The sequence below is a fragment of the Scyliorhinus canicula genome, chromosome 19 (assembly GCF_902713615.1).
Source record: "Scyliorhinus canicula chromosome 19, sScyCan1.1, whole genome shotgun sequence".
Classification (NCBI taxonomy): domain Eukaryota; kingdom Metazoa; phylum Chordata; class Chondrichthyes; order Carcharhiniformes; family Scyliorhinidae; genus Scyliorhinus; species Scyliorhinus canicula.
Window position 1 is genome coordinate 80,467,006 of NC_052164.1, and position 23,050 is coordinate 80,490,055.

Here is a 23,050-nt window from a genome sequence, read left to right on the forward strand (position 1 = left end):
CCTGCTCTACATGGAACACTATTTTAAATGATTCCCTTTGTTGTTCCACAATGAAAAATCAATATTTGGTAGATTGCCTGCAACATGCAGCTTGGTCGAATTTTTAAAGTGAAAAGATTTCACTTGTTGGAAGTGTCGCCAATGAGTAACTTTCTGTCGGGGGTTCATACCAAATTTTTAATAACTCCAGGTTGCTTTGTGTATAAATGTAATGATTGCACTGTGCATTGGTGCTCCAATACATTGTGATATAGTTACGGGAGACAGTTCACTGATGAATTTAAGAATCTTATCTGGGTTATTGACAAAGCCCTGGAGATTTTCTTAAGGAAGGAAAAATGGAGAATGATTCGACTTCCATGACTGGATAACAAAGAATTTTGCCTGCACCTATTAGGTTATGTGTGTTATACTGAACAACTATTTCTTGAGAAGGATAAATTTGCTTATAAAGTAAGGGTTTTTTGAAATGTAAATAAATAAGTTGAACCAAGATGCATTTGACACATTGTTGCTCTATTAAAACAGGTTATAAAATAAGACATAGGTGGCGACTGGTGGGAGACGGTTGTACTTAAGTGTAGAAACCTAAGATCCTTCAATAAGGTAGCTCCCGCTATGGTTTTTGTTTTTTTGGACTTCTTAAAACCAGTTCCCAGGAATTTTGGTTACCAAAACCAGTCCATCATATGGGATAAGGATATTGTCGGTGAAAATATGTCGAAATCTATGGAGAAGGTTGATGGGAAGAAGATTCTTCGACGAAGCCAGAAAGCCCATGAAGCTCAGCAGGAGGAAAGGTGGTGGGCCTGGCTTTGGGTGTGGCTGCTCATATCATGGTGGAAGCACTGACTGAGGTGATGATGCAGGAGTTTGAAAAATAGTTTGCGAAACATTTTGAGGTGCAGGGCAGGATGATGATGGAAACCCTTAAGTGGTCAATTGAGGAGGCATTTGGGCCGATTCGGGAGAAGTTGGAAAGTCCTCGTAAACTGTGAAAGAACATGGGAGAGGTGCTGAAGGTTTTGGAGGCAACCCTGTTGTGGAATGGGGATCGAATCACCTTGTTGGAAGTTGAGATGTTGCCAGTGGAGGAGAGGAACAAGACTCTTGAGAGTAAAGGTGGATGACTTGGAGAACAGGTGGAGAAGATGGAACCTCAGAGTCGTGGGGTTACAAGAGGGGTGGAGGGACTGAAGCCGACCGAGTACTTTTCTCTGATGTTTGCCAAGCCTTTGGGGTGGGGCAGGTGATTGTCCCCTCCAGAGTTGGATTGGGCCTACTAGGACTAAGTGACTGGTCCTAGGAGCGGGGTTGGTGGCTTGGGTGGGTCACGGGCTAGGGCCCTCGAGGGTAGGAGTTTGTTAAATTGTATTTTGTTTGAATGGAGTTGTTTATTTTGTGTTTCATAAAATGAAAACTTCATCTGGGAAGCACTAAAGGCAGTGGTGAGAGGAGAGTTGATCTCGATCCGGGCTCACAGGGACAGGACGGATAAAGCAGAAACGGACCGACTGGTAAAAGAGATTTTACGAGTGGATAGGACATATGCGGAGGTTCCAGGGGCAGGACTTCGAAGGGAACGCCGGAGGCGGAATTTGGTTTGTTAACCACTGGGAGGGCAGTGGAGCAGCTCAGAAAGGTGAAGGGGGCGATTTACGAGCACGGGGTGAAGGCATGTCCAAACTGAGGGGATTTTGGCAGGGGTTTGCCGACACCATGTCCACGCTATTAAATACGAGGGTGGCAATGAGTCCAGAGGTGGCGATTTTTGGGGTATTGCAGGATCCGGGAATCCAGGAGGCGGATGTTCTGGCCTTTGCTTCCCTGGTAGCCCGGAGGCGCATACTACTAGTATGGAGGGACTCAAAGCCCCCGAAATCGGAGACCTGGCTTTCGGACATGGCTGGCTTCCTCTGCTTGTAGAAAATTAAGTTCGCCATGAGAGGGTCTCTGTTAGGGTTCGCCCGGAGGTGACAACCATTTGTCGACTTCCTCGCAGAGAATTAATCATCAACAGAAGGGTTAGGTTAGTGTAGTTAGGGGAGTAAGCAATGGTAGGACCTGTGGGAGAGGGAGGCGGTATTTGCACTATGTTTATGCTTTTCTGGTTATGTACATTGTTGATTTTGTTGCTGTTACAATGCCAAAGAAATACCTCAATAAAATGTTTATTAAAAAAAAAGGAAAATTTCAATAAAAATATATATTTTTACAAGTATTATTTTCAAATTAGACCATTTTGCTTTTGGTTGTACAATTGGTTGACTGGACTTCCAACTCCAGTTTGTCCTCATCTCTCCAGAGCCCAACTTGTGTTAGGATTTAGTTCCATTGACAACCAGCCTATAATTCTTTGTGGGAGCCCAGCATTAAGTGTCAGTAGGTTATTTAACCATGAAATACATCTCAATGAAACTCAACAATTTCTTTACACCCTTTAAGAACCAGATAGCAGTGAGGACTAGATATTTTGGCTGGCTTTCCTCTCCATTGACCAAGGGAACTGCAACAAATGTTAACCCATGTTTTTTGGAGCATGTCTGAGACCGTTAACTTAGCATAAACTGGAGATACAACCTGGGACTTATCTCACTCTGCATGGTTCGGACAGCGTTTGCACAGACTCAGAGCCATAATCAAATGAACCATTGAATTAATTCACATATCCGAGCCTTGGAACCACAGGAATTTGAATTTGAGTGTGATGAAAAATGGCAAACTTCCATGTCATACTGATCGCTGTAAATTATCAGTGATATGAAAACGTATTTTGGACTACAACAATATTAACAAAATAAATGAGATTTCACAAGAACACAAGTACAGCACCCATCAGAACGTCTTTGAGCAAAATAAGGCTAGCTACTTTTAGGGGTTGTAAAAATATTGAAACTATTAACTGATATTTTTAAATAATCATGACTTAGAAAATGTCTGAATACTTTAGCTTAATGTCAAAAGTGTGCCTTTCCTCAGAATGATTATTGCAAGACATTTAGCAGATTTCTATATTGCTCAGTAATGGGCCTGCAGTACTGACACAAAGATACAGAATCTCTTTATAGATCAATTCCTCCCACTCTCCTCCCATAATAATCTCTCTCCCCTTAACATTAAACTCAGCTCACCTTGGAGTTCTTGCTGCTTCGGCCAGACTGGGAAGAGTAGCTCCGTTGGATACCCTGTTCTGGGGTGGAAGGTGATTTGTCTGAGGAATGATCCGAGCCCTTCTCCACCATGTTCTCACCCTCTAGGTTCTGAGGGGTTGGGGATCGTGATCGTTTCCTCAGGATGGGAGAGCAGGCTGGCGTGCTCCGAGCAGAATTACTGGCAGTGCTGAAGACAAAAGGGAGAATCTGGTAAGAAAGTATCAGAGCTGCAAGAGTACAGCCACTCAGAGACCTTGTGCCAATACTTCTTTTCAGTTGTTAATCAGTTTAAAATTCCTTCCGCTTTGCATCCCAGGGGATTAACAAGTTTCTGAACTTTGTTTTTCAATCAGCAAATTTTCATTTCTGCCTGCACATTTGTACATACAAGATCCTGCTTGACTATTTTGTAGTCTTTTTCAATAATACAAGCTGGCTGCATAATTTCCCTCTACAATAGATCAGAAAAGTTATAACGCACTAATTAACAACCTTCCTATAATTTGTGTTTTATAGTCACTATGGGGTGATATTAATTCCTTTAATAATTTGCTTGACTTTTTAAAAAAAACTAACAGAACGATTCTCACCCGTGCATACAAACATCTTATAAAATTATTCTGCATAAACTATTTTATACAATTCTTTGCAATCTCAGTACAGGTGTACATAATTCCACTATAGCCCATGTGAAATGTCACACTGCATTACAGACAGTATCTGTGTAATAACCCTCTATTACAATCCGGCGGCGCACAATTTCTTCAATTCAGCTTTGTGTAATAGCCTTATATTGAGTACATTTGTGTAACATTCCTCTATATTATCAATCCCTGTGTCACTGCTAGTATTACTACAGCAAAAGTGCCCCTGCGCCAATGATCCATCCTGCCACATGACATGATGGATGTGAGAACTTGTCCCTGATCTGATCACCAGAATGCATTTCAACTTGTCATCCTTGATCATTTTATCTCCTTTTCTCCTCTCCTGCAGCTGATACCTTGTTAGGATACTGTTACAATCCCTGCAGATGCTAATTTAATGTCTACATTAAAATTAAAGGTAATAACTGAAAAGGATGACACAAGAAGATTTCACATTTTAAAACCTTTTCTATAAGAGATGCCAGAACGCATTAATGATCACTGTTTTCGTTTTGTACGCAATTTATACTTTAGACTACGAAAGGAACGTTCCCCTTTTATAGACATCCCAGATTGCACTCTCCACAGAACTACAATTTTTAAAGCAAATAGGAGTTGTTTTCAGTGTATAATAAGTTTGTATTTCCTCATTTTACCAAGTAGTAACTTTGAGTAGCCACCTCCAGGCACTTCCCTTAGCTTTGAGATTTTCTGAAATACTCTCCCAGCAATAATGATTTCCCTCCAGCCCAGGCCAGGACAATCTCTCCTAATCTTTAGATGGCTGCGGGATCTGTCTCAACTGGAGACCATCTCCATCCCGCAGACCAGCTGTGGTAGTTTTCAATGCCAAGCAGCCTCTTTTCTCTGCTCACCACATAAAACTACTGCCTATAATATTCACTGATTTACAGGGAAGCCTATAACCTGATCTGAAAAGTGGCCTAATTTGCATGTTTCCCCATGGTAACATAAAGCACATTAGTCTCATGCCAGATATTCTTATATTCTAAGATTAGATATTCTTGGCCACAACACTCTTTTATTTTATAAGTAAATGGTCAGCTTACACCTTACACCGTACCAGCCTCCCCGGACAGGCGCCAGAATGTGGCGACTAGGGGCTTTTCACAGTAACTTCATTGAAGCCTACTCGTGACAATAAGCGATTTTAAAAAAATATATAAGTAAATGGACAACTTGCAATATAACTGTTTACACCCAAACACTTAACATTTTTCTGGGGCATTGGGAGAGTCTACTCATTGTGAACTCAGAGACCAATGCAATTGTCTCCAACTGTGAACACTTTACACCTTTGCCCCAGTAACACAATCTGGTCCTCCTTTTGATCTTTAACTGCCCCGGGGCTTATGTGGCCTGGTCTGAAATCTGCTTGACATGACTCCCTCCACTTTACCTTAAAAAAGACTCAGCTCAGAAACCAATTTTATAAATCTGTTCAACTGCATAGTCTCGAGGATTAACCTTTTGGCACTTGACCCAGTGACAAGAGATTGATTTTTGCCTCACCTCGGTGGCGTGTTTTCCAGCAGCTTGCCAATGGCTGCCGGCTGGATCTTCCGGTCCCACCGATGTCTATGGAATCTTGCATGGCTCACCTGTCCTACAGATAGAGAACTCACCATCTGGGGGCGGGGGGAGTCATACCTTCAGCAGGACTGGAAGATCTCGACAATATGAAGGGCCGAAATATCCCACCCGTTATTCCTATCTGACCCTGACATAGCAAGCTGTTGAGCTATTCTGTGCAAGGTACTGCTCCTGGTCAGCATCTTACTTGCTTTTAAACAATACATACACACGTGCACACACACACACACACACACACACCAGATCTTCCTCTCCTCAGATGCCACTCCCAGTCTTAATCCTGCTGCCTGGCTAAGATCAATTCAGTCAGCGCAGATTGAGTAGCAAACCTGAGCCCTTCCAGGTTTGTATTGCTCACTGTCTAACTGGATAAACCTACTGCATCATTGGGGGAGTCGTATGACTGGCCTTGTACTGTAATCCTATTAGACTCTTCATCCTGTCGTGTGCCACTTTAGGAGGCAAAACGTTTGTAGCCAGGTGCCTGAGCGACAGGCACAGCAGGCTTTATAGAAAATTAAGCACACAAGAACAAAAAGTCTCCATTATATCAGTTAAGCAGCCATTGCAGTACAACTTGTATGGCAACCTCAGAAGTCCTGGGGATTATATAAATGATTCGAAATTAACTTTTTGCAGTTACAGGCACCACTGAATAGTGTTGTTGAGCACAGATAAACACAAAGAGAATAAATCAGTTTTTTCTAGAGTTATTTTTCAATCTGTGTTGTAAAGTATTCTCAGCAGAAGTATTGAGGGATAAAGTATTAAACAGCACAAGTACAGCATTTAGAAAGATCATAGAGAACCCAGGTATTTTCACAAAGCAAATTTTTAAATCAGTAAAAATTACTAAGAAGTTAATTATTTAATCCTGCTTTAAAAATAATAGCTCGACAAATTGCTTCCAGAAATCACTTTAAAACTGAACACGAAAAATGCTGTTTTGTCTCTAGTACCAGCATTGGCTTCACCTTGTGGGCAAGAATTCAAATATGAGCCCTTAGCTTTAAGGTAGGATAAAAATCAAGAATTGGAAAAGTACTCACTCGTTTAAACTTGCGCTATTGGAATCCTGGTTTTGACAGTAATTTTAACCTTCTGTTGGTAGAGTTTGCTTTGACTCACCAATATTTATATGTAAAAATGCATGTCATTGTGATGACAGAGGCAGGGTGACATTGTAACTGTTGCTGCGAGGTGGAGGAATGTCGGAGAGTGGGACGAACCGAAGGAGGAGAAACAAAAAAAATCACAAAGCAGTTCAGGAGGCGAACTAAGTTTCAAGAAACAAGAGAGGGGGAAATAAATAGTGGAGTCCATTTTAAATGTTATGTAGATGGGATTCTCTTTTTGTTGGTTACCAGTAGAGGATATAACAATGAAAGGATTGTGCAGGAAGTGGCGCAGTGGTGTATCCTCATGCCACTGAGTGACAGGATGTTTATCTCTTCTCAAGTCTATATGTAGTGCTTTCTTGATCCCAGATTGGTCATCAGAGAGAGGGACCACACAGAGAGAATGGGTATAAATACTTTCCTCGGGCAGAAGTCATGCGATCATAGATTTTATCATTTCAAACAATCTAAGTAAGCAATCATTGCACCCCATTAGTATTAATGGAGCACAAGTGCATAAAGATCAAAAGGAAGAAATGAAAAATAGAACGTATATTTTGGAGAACAGATTTTGGGATGATTTTTCAATTTTGGGTTAGCGAAAAAACTTGAGAACTTTTCTGTTATGGAGCAAGAGAGGCTGCCTTATTTTAATTATTGATTAAAAAATTGCAGTCAGTCCTGGTTTGTGATAGTATATTCGTAACGTTGTCATTAAATACAAAATTAAAGAATTCTAAGTCTCCTTCACAAGTTTTTTTGCACCACATACACAAATATTCAAATTAAAAGGTCTGATTTTGTACTGAGGTAATAAACTCTTGTTCGCACAGGGAATAAACACATGGAATTATTTAGTTATATCCCTAGTCCTGTTTTTACACATGGTTGCCTTGACATAGCTTTTTCCAGAACGGGCGGAAAAATCCCACCCACTATTCCTATCTGAACCCCGACACAGCATGCTGGTGACCTAATCTGTGCAAGGTACTGTTCCTGGTCAGCATTGTACCTGCATTCAAACAATATGCACACACGTGCACACACACACACCAGATTATCCTCCTCCCAGATGCCACCCCCACCCTTCGTCCTGCTGCCCGGCCAAGATCAAGGATAAGACGACGGGGCCTTCATGAATAACCTCAGTTGGAATGGGAATTGAATCCTTGCTCTGCATCACAAACCAGCTGTGCTAAACTGGCCCCTATTACTTATTTAAATAAGGACTAAAGCAATAAAGGTACTAATTTGGCCACACACGTTTTACAGGTCTCTGCTGGTACCAAAATAAAACCAAGTCAGGTTCAAGCAGAAGGTGTTTAGCAAGAAGTACAGCAATTTACTGTCTTTGACACATGGCCAATTCAACTCAAAAGCAGACCCAATGACGCTATGTTGTGCTATAAAAAGATTTCCACATTTTTATTTTTTAATTTAAATTTACAATACCCAAATTGCTCTTTCAAATTAAGGGGCAATTTAACGTGGTCAATCCACCTACCCTGCATATCATTTTGGGTTGTGGGGGTGAGACCCACGCAGATACGGGGAGAATGTGCAATCTCCACATGGACGGTGACCCGGGGTCGGAATCGAATCTGGGTCCTCGGCGCCGTGAGGCAGCAGTCCTCAAGTTCCTCATCAGAATAAGCAGTGTTATGCTCATCACAATTTGATCAATAATGTATTGAAGTATGTATTTCGAAACACAGTGGGATTGACCTGCTAACTTGTGTGTAACTATGAGAACTGTCAACAAACTCACACAAGCTAACACAGTGATCTACAGAAGTGAAGCCTGGCCAAATGGCAATGAACATAGAACATTACAGCGCAGTACAGGCCCTTCGGCCCTCAAAGTTGCACCGACCTGTGAAACCACTCTAAAGCTCATCTACACTATTCCCTTATCATAAATATGTTTATCCAATGACCATTTAAATGCCCTTAATGTTGGCGAGTCCATTACTGTTGCAGGCAGGTTATTCCACGCCCGTGCTACTCTCTGAGTAAAGAACCTACCTCTGACATCTGTCCTATATCTATCTCCCCTCAATTTAAAGCTATGCCCCCTCGTGCTAGCCATCACCATCCGAGGAAAAAGCCTCTCACTGTCCACCCTATCTAATCCTCTGATCATCTTGTATGCCTCAATTAAGTCACCTGTTAACCTTCTTCTCTCGAACGAAAACAGCCTCAAGTCCCTCAGCCTTTCCTCATGAGATCTTCTCTCCATACCAGGCAACATGCTGGTAAATCTCCTCTGCACCCTTTCCAATGCTTCCACGTCCTTCCTATAATGCGGCGACCAGAACTGCATGCAATACTCCAAATGCGGCCGCAGCAGAGTTTTGTACAGCTGCAACATGACCTCATGGCTCTGAAACTCAATCCCTCTGCCAATAAAAGCTAACACACCGTACACCTTCTTAACAACCCTCTCAACCTGGGTGGCAACTTTCAGGGATCTATGTACATGGACACCGAGATCTCTGCTCATCCACACTACCAAGAATCTTACCATTAGCCCAGTACTCTGTCTTCCTGTTATTCCTTCCAAAATGAATCATCTCACACTTTTCTGCATTAAACTCCATTTGCCACCTCTCAGCCCAGCTCTGCAGCTTATCTATGTCCCTCTGTAACCTGCAACATCCTTCCGCACTGTCCACAACTCCACCGACTTTAGTGTCATCTGCAAATTTACTCACCCATCCTTCTACACCCTCCTCCAGGTCATTTATAAAAATGACAAACAGCAGTGGTCCCAAAACAGATCCTTGTGGTACACCACTAGTAACTGAACTCCAGGCTGAACATTTCCCATCAACCACCACCCATGTCTTCTTACTGCGAGCCAATTTCTGATCAAAACTGCTAAATCACCCTGAATCCCATGCCTCCGTATTTTCTGCAATAACCTACCGTGGGGAACATTATCAAACGCTTTACTGAAATCCATATACACCACATCAACTGCTTTACCCTCGTCCACCTGTTTGGTCACCTTCTCAAAGAACTCAATAAGGTTTGTGAGGCATGACCTACCCTTCACAAAACAGTGTTGACTATCCCTAATCAAATTATTCCTTTCTAGATGATTATAAAAATATCTCTTATAAACATTTCCAAGACTTTGCCCACAACAGAAGTAAGGCTCACTGGTCTATAGTTACCAGGGTTGTCTCTACTCCCCTTCTTAAACAAGGGGACAACATTTGCTATCTTCCAGTCTTCTGGCACTATTCCTGTAGACAATGACGACATAAAGATCAAAGCCAAAGACTCAGCAATCTCCTCCCTAGCTTCCCAGAGAATCCTAGGATAAATCCCATCCGGCCCAGGGGACTTATCTATTTTCACACTTTCCAGAATTGCTAACACCTCCTCCTTATGAACCTCAAGCCCTACTAGTCTAGTAGCCTGCATCTCAGTATCCTCCTCGACAACATTGTCTTTTTCCAGCGTGAATACTGACGAAAAATATTCATTTAGCACCTCACCTATCTCCTCGGACTCCAAACACAACTTCCCACAACTTTACTTGACTGGCCCTGCTCTTACCCTAGTCATTCTTTTATTCCTGACGAATGTATCAGTCCTTCCCAATATACTTGTCGACCCTTTTTGCTGCCTTTAGGTTAACAACATATTCTGATCCATCTCAACGGCACTTGACACACATCCTAATGTCATACAGCTGTGAAGTTTGATCAGCTGGATAAAAGATAAAATGTATAATTTCAGTACAATCTGGCTAATGGTTAATGCCATAGGGATTGCTTTTTTTAAAAAGCTATATAGAAATTCTTGAGCTCCTTAATATTTTCTGCGTATGTGAAATAGCTGCTGAGTTACAGATATGTTTCATACAATTTAGACAAAGTATACAGTACAGATGCAGTTAGCTGAATGTTTCAGAAAGATAGAGGATACTGAACCATCAGTGACGTATCATAATGGTGTTACATTATGTCATTCTCTGGCTAAGGGAAATGGAACACAATGCTAGCTAGATGTTAAACTGAAAAGAGGACTATTCCATTAGTTCTGATAAAAGTTCACTCTGAAAATTTAATTTGGAACATTTCACTCCTGAAGAATACTATATAAAGCAAGTGGATTCATAGTTGAAAATATTAGAGCAGAACACCTGTGGTAAAAATATTCAAAACTGTACACTTGAGGCAAATACTGTAGTATGGATGTATGCTTGAGGCAATAGTATAGAAGTATACCGGAGACAAATAGTATGGATGTATACAAGGGGAAGCCAGGGAGACACATGAGGGAGAACAGGGTTTTGCTGGTAAGAAGTAAATGAGGAAAAAATAGGGAGGGGCTCAAGTGGAGCGCATATACAGGCATGGACTGTTTGGGCTGAACAACATGCTTCTGGGCTGTATATTTCATTCAATACACTCTGTCCAATTTTATGCCTTTAGCAAAGTTGAAAGTTCTGCTGGTGACCCAAATACAAAGATGACTGACAAAGATTGGATAATAATGCTGAACGAAAGTGAAACACCTCGGATTCTAGAGATCGGAAATAGAAACAAAAGTGCTGGAAAAACTCAGCTGTCTGGTAGCAGTTGTGGGGAAAGAAAAAAAAAAAGAGTTAAATGCTCGCGACAGTTCTGAAGAAAAGTTCTATTGGATTTGAAACACCAACTGTGTTTCTCTCGCCACAGATGCTGCCTGACCTGTTGAGTTTTTCCAGCACTTGTTGTTTTTATTTGGATAATAATGCATTATGTAGGTTTTCTATTCCCAATCTCATATCGTACTCTGCCCAATATATAAAATTCTAAAACATTACGGAGATGGACACGATAGGAAACAGCACAGGGGTGTGCGGATTCCTATCAAAGGGGTTATAATCCATCCCCGTGTTAATTGATTTGCATGCATATGACAAGACTACTCAATGTTGAAATTTGTTACCAAAATGCAAACATTCATTCCCAAAATTGACAACCTGCACCACAATAAACAACAGCTACAACAAAGAAAATCACCCACAGTTGGAAAAGGTTTATGCTACTTAGAAGGCATTTTCTCAAACATAATGAAATACTGCGATGTTTCACATATCATAGCTGAAGCATGTTTGTCCTAGCTGAATTGTGCTGTACATATAGTCTGAAGTGCATACTGTCGAAATTGTATCTAAATATAGCTTTATTCATTACTTTGTATTCAACTGTCTATTGCCCCATTATGGAATTGTAGAATGCAAAGTGCGACCCTGGAGCTTTGACAATCCTCTCATTGTTCCAAGGTTAATGACGTTCTTACCAGAACAAATGAATACAAGCAAACGTAAAATGACTGGATCCAACTGCAGTGAATATCTTGCAAAGCACAGTCTGTTAACTTACATTCAAAAAACCCTCCCAATAAATTAACAAGTCTTGTTAATGCCGACAGTCACCCAATCTTCGAGAACTTAATGTCCTGTTAAATAATAAGCATCACGAACATGCACTCAAATGTACACAGGTCGTCACATTTGCTGCACAAAAACACTGGGTAGAAGTCATCCATTTGCCAAAAGTATCATTGCAATATCCAGAACACAAAAGTCATTCAATAGAGATTCGGGAGTTCAACCTTTAGAACATGGAGAGAGATATTCAATACTCAGCCATCTATTTTGCAACTGACAAATGAAGGGTAAAAAATTGAAAACCACTCATTGGTTGTGTCGGACACAGTAGGGTAGTAGGGTGAAGGGGAGAATCATTCCTGCTCCACTGATGCCGAAGGCTTGTGTGATACAAATAAGACAGGCCCACAAATGAGTGAGCAAGCAGCCTGGCCACCTGCATGAAACAGGAACATGATTGCGTTACAATGCAAATTGTGATCCTGCATCAGCTGCCAGGCCCCAATGTGTTTCTCTTGACGGTTGTATGGCCCCAATATGGTTTGGCACAGGTTGCAGGGCCGCTCTGCATTTCTCTTATCAGTTGTATGGCACCAATACAGTTCTATCAGTTGTAGGACTATGTCAGTTGTAAGATCCTGATGCAAAATTCAAGTACAAATGGCAGATGTACAGTGCAAGTTCCTTTTAGTGCACTAGATGAGATCTTGAGCCACCTAACCAGTGGTCCTGAAAGGATCACAGGCATGATTGGCGCATGCAGCAAGTTGAATGTCACCCCAATGATAATAACCTGGTCACATCCTATCCTTTGAGCTTTTTGGCAAGTTGCTTGGTATAGTTTTCTGTATATAATAATCATAAATTCCACAAATAATTTCAGTCATTATTTACAATTTAGCCTCAAGAAACAGATGAAACAAGATATATTCTCTGCAGCCGCAGAGAGGCACTCAGATTGATTGCTTTTGCTAACCCAAAACTGTCAAGGAAGGATAAATACTCCAATTTATTTCCATGTGACTACTCCATCAGTTTGATCGAAAAGACCATGTTTGATGCAAGTAAAAAAAAAGCATCAATGTTAATTCAATAATCTATGGATTTTGATTAACTGTTCCAGCTGACCAATAGGGATGGATCGTTAGAGTACAGTAGTGAGGTAACATTGAGCTCCACTGCTTATAATGGTTCACATAATGTGGCCCTCACAATACTAAACGACAGTTATAGTCACCAACCATTTCTAATAACACAACAGATAAACTCACATTTCTATTGATTTATAGACATAAATATATGCAAGCATTTTACACAAGAGGGAAAAGGATTGAGAAATTTGAAACTGCTATTCCATTTCAAGATTTATGTGCAATATGAACAAACATAATTTGGTCATAGTGTGATACAACAGATCTGACAAAATTAGTTTAAGGAGGGTGAAAGGGAGATCTGATGGAGGTAGGAGATAAGCTTGGGAGGGGAGGGGAAATCAACTCGACTGCAACTAAATTTAAGATAACCAGCAATGGAACAGGTTCGTAAACTTTTATTTGAACACTGAAGGTGGTTAGGACACCAAAGTATCACCAGAAACAGCAACTAAAGCAAAACTCATAGCAGCTTTCAAAAAGTGAACAATTAGATGGAGAAGAAATATTTCAGGCGGGATTCTCCGGAAAGATTTCTAAGTGTGGTAGCGAACGAGAACTACCAGGGGCTTCCCGGCACTCAGCCCAGTGAGGTCAGCAATGCTATTCAAAGTTAATTGGTCCACTGAACGAGGCCCCATGGGCTTCTCGCCATTGACCTTTTTCCGTCACTGGAGGCCAGTCATCCCGGCACTCACAGCCGTTGCCCTGTGACTTACCCTTCGGACACTCTGAACAGGACATCCTCGCTGTAAATAAAGGCGCGCCAGCCAATTCGCCGGCACCGTGCTCGCCAGCCTCCCGCTAACAAGGTTGAGTACCACTTAAAACAGCTCATGTGCAGCCAACCCCAGCCAGCAACAATGGAACAAGGACAACCAGCCCTAAGATTCAGGGACGCAGATCTGGCCAGGCTCCTAGACACAGTGGAGGCCAGGAGGGATTTCCTGTTCAGAGGGTCCCGAAGGGTCAGTCACAGGGCAGCGGCTGTGAGCGCCGGGAGTGTGACCAGGAAGACTGGCCTACAGTGCTGGAAAAAGGTCAACTCCTGGGCAAACAGGGCATCCGTGACTGTCGGATGCCCCTGTGGGCTGTACCCGTGAGATGCCCGCTCGAGCCCTGGAATAGCCCTGAGGCGTAAAAGTTCAGAGCTGCAGTGACCTTGATAGCCACCAAGAACGGGTGTCCTCCTGTTCCATGTGGTGCCAAGTACACAAGGATGTGGCACAAATGCCCGCACTGACTACTTGTTGAGGCTGGTCCCCTCCACATGGCACTCACCCACCTTCCGGCTGTGGACATGTCCCCGGAGCGGTGTCCCATCCCATGCGTGTTCAGATGTTGCCTGCTGAGTGTGTGGTGTTACGTCCCACAGAATTCAGGCAGTGTCCAGGCATCATGGTCTGATTGGGATGCTAGGCAATGACTCCCACATGCGACATGGCCCTCCCATTCACGGGAATCCGCTTGGGTTGAGTGAAATGATCACTTAACTATGATTGCTAATTCCCTATTAGCAATAGCTTCAGCAGTCAGTGGGGATTATGGGTGGTCAGTGGACCAGACAGGTAGGGATAAGGGTTGCCCCTGGAATGGGTACACACTATCCAGGGGTTGGCATAGTGGAGCCACGTGCGGTTCTCCTCCAGTTGCCCACCCCGTGCCTCCCCCCTCTCCCATGGTGACCGACCACTGTGGAGGGTCCCCATCCACTGCGGAGGGTCCCCATCCCCAGCTAAGGGTCCCCCACCAAACATTGGGGTGGCAAACCCAGCACCTCGGGATCTTTGCCTGTAACAAAGATGGCTACTCACCTCTTCAGCTCCCCACAGAAGCCCTTCCGCCAGGTTCATGTTTTTAAAAGGGAGAACTAATTGGCGCCAGCATGACCACTTGCTGAGAGGCCAATGAATCACTGGAAGCCACTGGATATGGGGTGGTTCCCATTAATTGTATGGAATAGGGCTTAAGTGGTGTTAATTGGTTTCTTGCTAAACTACAGCGAGATCACAATTTTGTCTACGGGAGCAGGCCAGTTGCATCGCAAACTGTTTGGTGCCTGGCTCGGTTCGTGTTTTCGGCCTCTCCTGCTATTTATCGACCTCATTTTGCTCATGCGAGAGTGAAACGAGACCGGAGAATTGCCCCTTTAAAGGATAAGTGCAAGAATAGGATGCTTATTTCAGACAACAGGCTCAGAAGGAGGGCCAAATAATGTCCTTTTTGGTTATAAAATTCTATGATTCTAAGTGACACTGGCTTTGAATCATGAGTGATTCATATTAAAAGTGACGATGGCCAAATCACAATGTCATTGAAGTTTAATACAAGGGCTAGCTATTGAAAGAAACAGGTAATATTTCTTAAAATAGCAACATAATTGATGAACACATGTACTTTCTAGGAAAACTCACTGCTTAGGTGATTAGGAGAGGAAGCCCCAGCTGATTTCACATATTTAGATTTTTGGTGCGGAAGCCAACCATAATGATCAACTGTTCAAAGGAATTGGAAATAGGACTTTCTGGCCTGTATGATTTAGCGCTACATTGTTAGTGTCTGCAAGGCCATTGGGATAACTCCCAGAATGCTTTTAGTTATACAGAATGCAACAAAATGAATTTTTAAAAAAAGTTTTATAAACAAATTTTCAATACAACACCTTTCATTTCAACTCTCTCATTACATACTTGATTCTCCACCCCCCCCCCCCCCCCCCCCCCCCCCCCCCCCCGCCAAGTACAAAAACTCCATCAGGTCACTTAACCACATTGTGAAAAAATGAAAATTGCTTATTGTCACGAGTAGGCTTCAATGAAGTTACTGTGAAAAGCCCCTAGTCGCCACATTCCGGCGCCTGTCTGGGGAGGCTGGTACGGGAATCGAACCGTGCTGCTGGCTTGCTTTAAAAGCCAGCGATTTAGCAGAGTGAGCTAAACCAGCCCATTGTGACACTGAGCGGGACTGAAGAAATCCAACCAAACAGAACTAGCGTAGGGCTATTAAAGAAGCAAAGGCAAAAGCATCCGCCTTCGACCCTGTCTGCACGTCGGGTAAATCTGTGTGCCCAAAAATAACCACCAAAGGGCAACTCCCGGAAGCTTGTACTTCTCCAACCACTCCTCAAAACTAGCCAACACCCAATCTACAACAAATCACCTAACTGCTCTAACCCCTCTTCCCTCCCATTCCCAAAGGACGAATCCAAAACCCTCTGCACAAAATGGGGCCAACATTGACCTGGCATCCAGTTTAAAATGCCACCTAAACTGTCCCCACATTCTAATGGTGGCCACCACCACCAGATTGGTAGTTCATTTCAGCAGGGATAATAGAAGGGGAGCTGTGACCAATGCTCTCAAACTTGTGCCTTTACAATCATTGCTCTCCATCCTCCCACATGGACTCCGTCCCCCTAAACCACCCCACACCTTTTCAATACTCGTCGCCCAATATCAATATAACAGGTTGGACCATGCTCGGCCATCTGACTGCCTATCCCTTTGTAAATAACCCTGTGGGCCGTGGGGTCCTGCCCGCCCAAATAAAAGACAAGATCTTCTGATTGACTCTGGTGAAGAAAGATTTTAGAAGGAAATCTGGAAGGCATGAAAACAAAAATAGAAATCTTGGGAGGATATTTATTTTGACCGATTGAACCTTCCTCACTAAAGTCAGCGGGAGGTTATCTCACTTCTTTAGGGCAGCCCTCACCTCTTTAAGCAGGTCCCCAAAATTTAATTCCTGCAGCGAGACGCAATCATGGGCCACCCGGACTCCATGATGACGAAAACTGGACTTGGCCAAGCAAAAAGGCAACTTTACCAGGTTGGCTCTCCTCCTTGGGAGATTCGCCTGAAAACATTTGTACCCAGAGAAGGAGCCAAACCTCTCAAGTAACTTCATTATCTCCCCTGTACTGGAGACAGGATCTGTCACATGCAGCACGGTAGCACAGTGGTTAGTGATGTGTTGGGTATGCTGGGTCTGCGAGGACTGCGTTTACTGCAGCAGTGAGAGAGACAGGCTTCCAACTCTTGAAGAAATGCAGATCTATTTTATTGAACTCTTAACTATCATACATACTTAAACTGTGGGTTGACACTATGCTGAGTTGACTGGAGACCTGAGGCTAACCTGGCCAGACTATCTTACTACCACATGGTGTATGTTCTAGTTGTTGCTCATGGGCTCTGACTATCTCAGAGGCTGGATCCCAAGAGAGCGGGAAAACTAGGGCCCTCTGGCTTTATAGTGGCCGTGTCCTGTCTGGTGGTTGGCTGCTGTGTTGTGTGTGTTCATTGGTCATCCTATGTGTCAATCAATGTCTGTCTGTGCACCATCATATACTTGTGTGTATATTATGACAGTTAGCACAATTGCTTCACAACTCCAGAGTCCCAGGTTTGATTCCCGGCTCGGGTCACTGTCTATGCGGAGTCTGCATGCTCTCCCCATGTTTGTGTGGGTTTCCTCTAGGTGCTCCAGATTCCTCCTACAGTCCAAAGATGTGCAAGTTAGGTGGATTGGCTATGCTAAATTGCCCTTAGTGTCCAAAAACGGTTAGGTGGGGTTATGGGGATAGGGTGGAGGTGTGGGGATAGGGTGGAGGTATGGGCTTAGGTAGGGTGCTCTTTCCAAAGGCCGGTGCAGACTTGATACGTGGATTGGCCTCCTTCTGCACTGTAAATTCTATGATTCTATGAACAGATTGTCCGCATACATTGACACCCTATGGTTCCTCCCCCTCTCTCTATCCACTTTCACTTCATGGATGACCTCAATGGTATTGCCAGAGGAGCAATTGCCAAGGCAAACAATAGCAGGAACAGTGGACATCCCTATCCTGTGCCTCTCCTCAGCTGGAAGTATTTTGAACTTAAAAGTGTTTGTATGAGCTCTCGGGGTGGGGGCTCTACACAAGAGCAGGATCCCAAATATAAATTGAGGCCCAAAGCCAAACCTCTCCAAGATCTCAAACAAATAGCCCCACTTCACCCTATCAAACACCTTTTCCACATCCAGTGAGATACTCTCTCCATCTCAGGGGCAGGAGAGGGGGGACAAAACAACATTAAGCAGCTGCCAAACATTGGCTGACAACTGCCTTCCCTTAACAAACCCCGTCTGCTCCTCCAGTCCGACCGCTGGGAGGCAGGATTGTATGTATCGAGCCAAGACGTTCGCCAACAGTTTTGCATTGGTGCACAATAATGAAATGGGATAATACGACCCACACTCCGTTGGATCCTTATCCTTCTGTAAGATCAAGGAAATCGACGCCTGCGCCAATGTGGCCAGCAACGCCCCCCTAGTCATAGAATCCTCAAACATCTCAAGTAGCGCTGGGCTAGCAATTGGGCAAACTTTGTTTAAAATTCAACTGGGAACCAGCCCAGCCCCTTCCGCAACTGCATCAAACCCATTCCTTCCGTAAACCACTCTAAAGTCAGATGAAGTCCCCAGTTTCTCCCTTTTCTCCTGTTCTACCACCAGAATAGTCTAACTGACCAAAATCATTGACAACCCATCCTCTGGGGGCTCCGACTCGTAAAGGTTCCTATAAAACGCCAAAGACTTTGGCCGGAACACCTGGAATTTACATATAGAGTTGTTTCTTATTTAGTGTTTTTACATATGTTCCCTCCATCTGGCCCTCACCCCTCATTCCCTCCCTCCTGTAGGTAGTCTGTTTTTCCCCCTGATACTAACTTCTGCCCTGGGTGTCACACACTGCTCTGCTCATTTCTGTTTCGACCCTCTCTAACTCCCTTTTCCCTCTTCTTTCATTCTGGGACTCTCTTGGGTTTCCTCCTCTCTCCTTCCCCCTCATGAACAATAAGCAGCATCCATCCCCCCCCCCCCCCAAAAACACCACAATACAATTCCACATGTAAAGCTACACAACAGCCCAATCAACACCCTTTCAACCACTGATAATACAGTAAAAAGCAAACAGATAAAAAAAAACAAGCAACCCCCACCCGCCTTCGAACAAACATCCCACAACCCATGCAAACTACATTAGAATTATTTCAAGCCCAGTCCATTTCTTTGGACAAACGTGCTAGCTTCCTCTGGAGTCTGGAAGTAGTGGTCCTTATTTTGGTAGGTCACTTTAGTGAACTTTATGTGTGTTCCTTTCGTCTGTTTCTTCTCAATGTATAACTGTGCAGCAATAATAGTGATCTCATGGGCATGAGGAAACTAATACCCTCATACATGATTCAAATGGCGCATAGCCACTAATTCAGCAGGGTTACATAATCTGGTGATGTCTTATCCTGGCTAGGGAAACAGGTGAAATAAAGGGTTGGATTTTATGGATACAAATCAAAAGGGAAATGTCAGTAACTTAATAAAGTTACGAAGAACTCATTACAAAGTACAGGCAAAACATTGCATGTTAGGCTCAAGGAAGGTGGAACTGCTTGCATTTGAGATGCGGAGAATTCGTACATGTTGCACAATGAATTAGTTGGCTACCATCTGCGAATATTCACTAGCTTTGCAATTAAGACATCATTCTGACTCTTTGGTCTCTCGACAACAACAAAAAACTTATGTTTGCACACATTACCTGCCTGTGACACTTCACTGCTCGTCAGACTGAAGCCTTTTAAAACCCATTATCCACATTTGGATTAGAAACGGTCTGGTATATCTGTCACACTGTAATTGCACCCTCCTGCCAGTGAAGGCACTGCAGGACCAACACAGAGGGAAGCTGCATTTACAACAAAAAGTTTTCTATCAATTTGTAATTGAAATGTGACAATATGGTCAGAATGCAGGATATTAAAATGAGAACTGAATTGTGCCTGCATGTCCTTGGTCTAATTATCTGTTATGTTGTGGAGATGCCGGCGTTGGACTGGGGTGAGCACAGTAAGCCTGAGGAAGGAGCTGTGCTCCGAAAGCTTGTGGTTCAAAACAAACCTGTAGGACTTTAACCTGGTGTTGTAAGACTTCTTACTATAATTATCTGTTGTCCACTTATTCCGTTTTGCCTAAAGACTATACAGCCACAATGTGCAACACAACAGGAGATCAGGTAATATTATTTTAATAAATCTAGAAATATCTTTTTATGGCTCTTCAGGCAAGACCAATTATTACCAATTCTTACTCTGGAACTTATTTGAGATGATGGGCGAGATTTAACAGAATTTAAACAGTTTTGTGCCGAGCGCATTTAGCCAGGTGACTGGCCCTGGCAGTGCCAAGAACGGCCCTACTATTAACCTGGGCTCTACTTCATTTCTTGGCCTTGGCAATGAAACCCCCCCCCCCATCAAAGGCGCACATCGCCCTATATCCTGCAATAACGAGTTCCAATCTCCATACCTCCCACCACGGTCTCCGGACATCCCCGACACCCCAACTCATTTATATGGGGTAATCGTGCCTCCACACCCCACTTTATAAGGGTGCAGCACCCCACCCCCCAGGCCTGATCTCCAGTACAGGCAAAATGCCACCTGGGCACCCTGGCAGTGCCTTATTGCACACTTGATATGCAGATTTGGATGCTGCCCACCGATTGCAATGTCACGAGAGATCCCGTTAGATTTCACGAGGTGTAGCGAGCCGGGTAAATCTCGTAAGTGGCCTCTTGCGAGATTTACCTGCCATGTTTTGTCCTGAGTCAGACACGGCACAACCGTTAGATTTTGCCCAATATTCACATTCATGAATGTTGAGTCATCTGTTTGAGTCAGATATAGTAATGGTTTTTCAATGACAGTTCTGACTAATGATCCAAACTCAAATTTTAGTTGCACTGAGCTGATGACAGTCCAAAGACAGCCATTGCAGACTAGTTTTTGTAATCTGTAATATTAATTTAAGCATCAAACATGTGAGCTTAAAAAGCCTTCTTTGCTATGGTTACTTCCTACAACATACCTTACTCGATGATCTAAAATTGGATTGAATACTTTAACACTTATTCACTCTTGGGAGGCTTGTTGCAACATTCAGTGCAAGCCTTTTGTGCAGTGTGGGCAAACTATCACCTGATTAACAAAGCTACTGCACTTCCCCTAGTGCTTCTTTTCATTACAAATAATGGCAAGACTTTTCAGACGATCTTAATTGCCATTTATGCTTTTGAAACAAGCTCACTCGGATTCTGTCCAGTTTCCCTACATTTCATAGTGTTCTCACCCTTTTGGCAGCCAAGGCAAGAATAAGGAATTGTTTTGCCTGCTTCTAAGAAAGCAATCTACTAATTTATGATATTCAGACTGCACTGTTTACATTTGCTCATTTTTTAATAAGTGCGTGAAGAGTTGAATTCTATTAAGCCTCGTATACTAAAGCAGGTTTCCACAACTTGAGTGATCATACCATATGCAGCTATAACTTTCAAACCACCCACAGTTGCAGTGTCAATGGTTCTGAAATTTCTAGAAAAGCAGTGATTACTAGTGTGCAAAAAAATACCTAATAATGTTTTGTGAAGAACAGAGATACACTATTAGTTTCGATTCAACAGAAATTGCTATACGAGTTTGTTTGGGCATGGGCATCGCTGGCAAGGCCAGCATTTGTTGTCCAAAGTGATCTGCTTGGCCATTTCAGACAACAGTTAAGTCTGTGGGTTTGGAATCACATGTAGGTCCGACCAGGCAGATTTCCCTTCCTAAAGAACATTCGTGACCCCGATATGCTTTTACAACCATCGATAATAATTTCATCGTCACCATTACTGGAGAAGTTACATATTCCAGACTCAATAATTGAATTTAAAATCCAATAGCTGCCGTGGTGGGATTTGAACCAATGTTCCCACAGCAGTCTATGCCTCTGGATCACTGGTCCAGTGACATTAAAACTATACCACACACAGACATACAAACGGCGGTACAGTAGCACAATGGCTTCACATCGCCAGGGACCCGGGTTTAATTCCTGGCTTGGGTCACTGTGTAGTCTGCACGCTCTCCGTGTCTGTGCGGATTTCCTCCGGGAGCTCCGGTTTCCTTCCACAAGTCCAGAAAGACGTGCTTGTTAGTGAATTGGGCATTACAAATTCTCCCTCAATGTACCCCAACAGGCGGCCTAGTGTGGCGACTAGGGGATTTCCACAGTAACCAAGTTGTACTGCTCCACGACTAGCCTAGTCAAAGCCCAAAGATAATACCCGCTCACTGCCAGTGTCCCATTGTACATTGTGAAATTGCTCAATTTTCACCATTAATACAAATGAATCTTAATGCAGTCATTGAGGGCTGGCAATTCTGTTCACAATTACTTTGTTAATGAACTGAGTGAAAACCAGGACATGCTCAGAAATGGAACAATGACACAATGAAATCACAGAATCCCAGAAATCTCACTCTTCTCACTAAACCGTTCCTCGAGGTTTTTTATATTATTATTCTTACTTTTCCTTTGTTTTTTATCTCTTAACCATTTTTCTTCTGTATGTAATTTTATCCAACTTTACCTTGCTTGCTTCTCTCCATCATTTACTCTCTATCCTTAAATTTCACTGGTTAAGGAGCAATATTCAGGAGATTCCAGATACCATGCTAACTTCGCCGCACAGTTGTCCATTAGAATTTTTACCCAAAATTATTAAAACGTGAAGAAAAACATCTATTTCAGGGTGTTCACTGCAAAGTTCCCTGCTTCAGCTAATGCTGTGCTTATTTGAAATGCGTAAAGCTATCTTCCAAGATAAAAACATTGTAGATATAACCATGAACAAACAGGTAAGGAAGGGCTGACTGGAATTCCCAGCTTTTAGATAGTTTAATGAATGGTATAAAATGGTTCAACACCATTTGCAAAAATACAACAAATGGTCACTCTCATTCATGGAGTGATTGATATGAAAGTGAAAATTAAATGAAAGTGAAACTCGCCATAGTCCCAGAGGACCATAGGTTGCTCTCTCTTTTGAGAGAGAGCTGACTGGTGGTGATTTAACCTGAGGGTCAGGTGGGGCCTACACGAATAACGTCAG

General features: G+C 43.0%; 1 protein-coding gene across 15 annotated transcripts in view; it reads right to left on the reverse strand.

Moving 5' to 3' along the window:
• Window positions 1-23,050, reverse strand: part of gramd1ba (GRAM domain containing 1Ba) — an 808,348-nt gene that overhangs the window by 168,398 nt on the left and 616,900 nt on the right. For all 15 annotated transcript variants that reach the window (XM_038778914.1, XM_038778911.1, XM_038778917.1 and 12 more), the window contains one exon: window positions 3,132-3,339. In XM_038778914.1, the coding sequence (XP_038634842.1) occupies window positions 3,132-3,339 (208 nt within the window). The remainder of the gene's footprint in view (window positions 1-3,131; window positions 3,340-23,050) is intronic.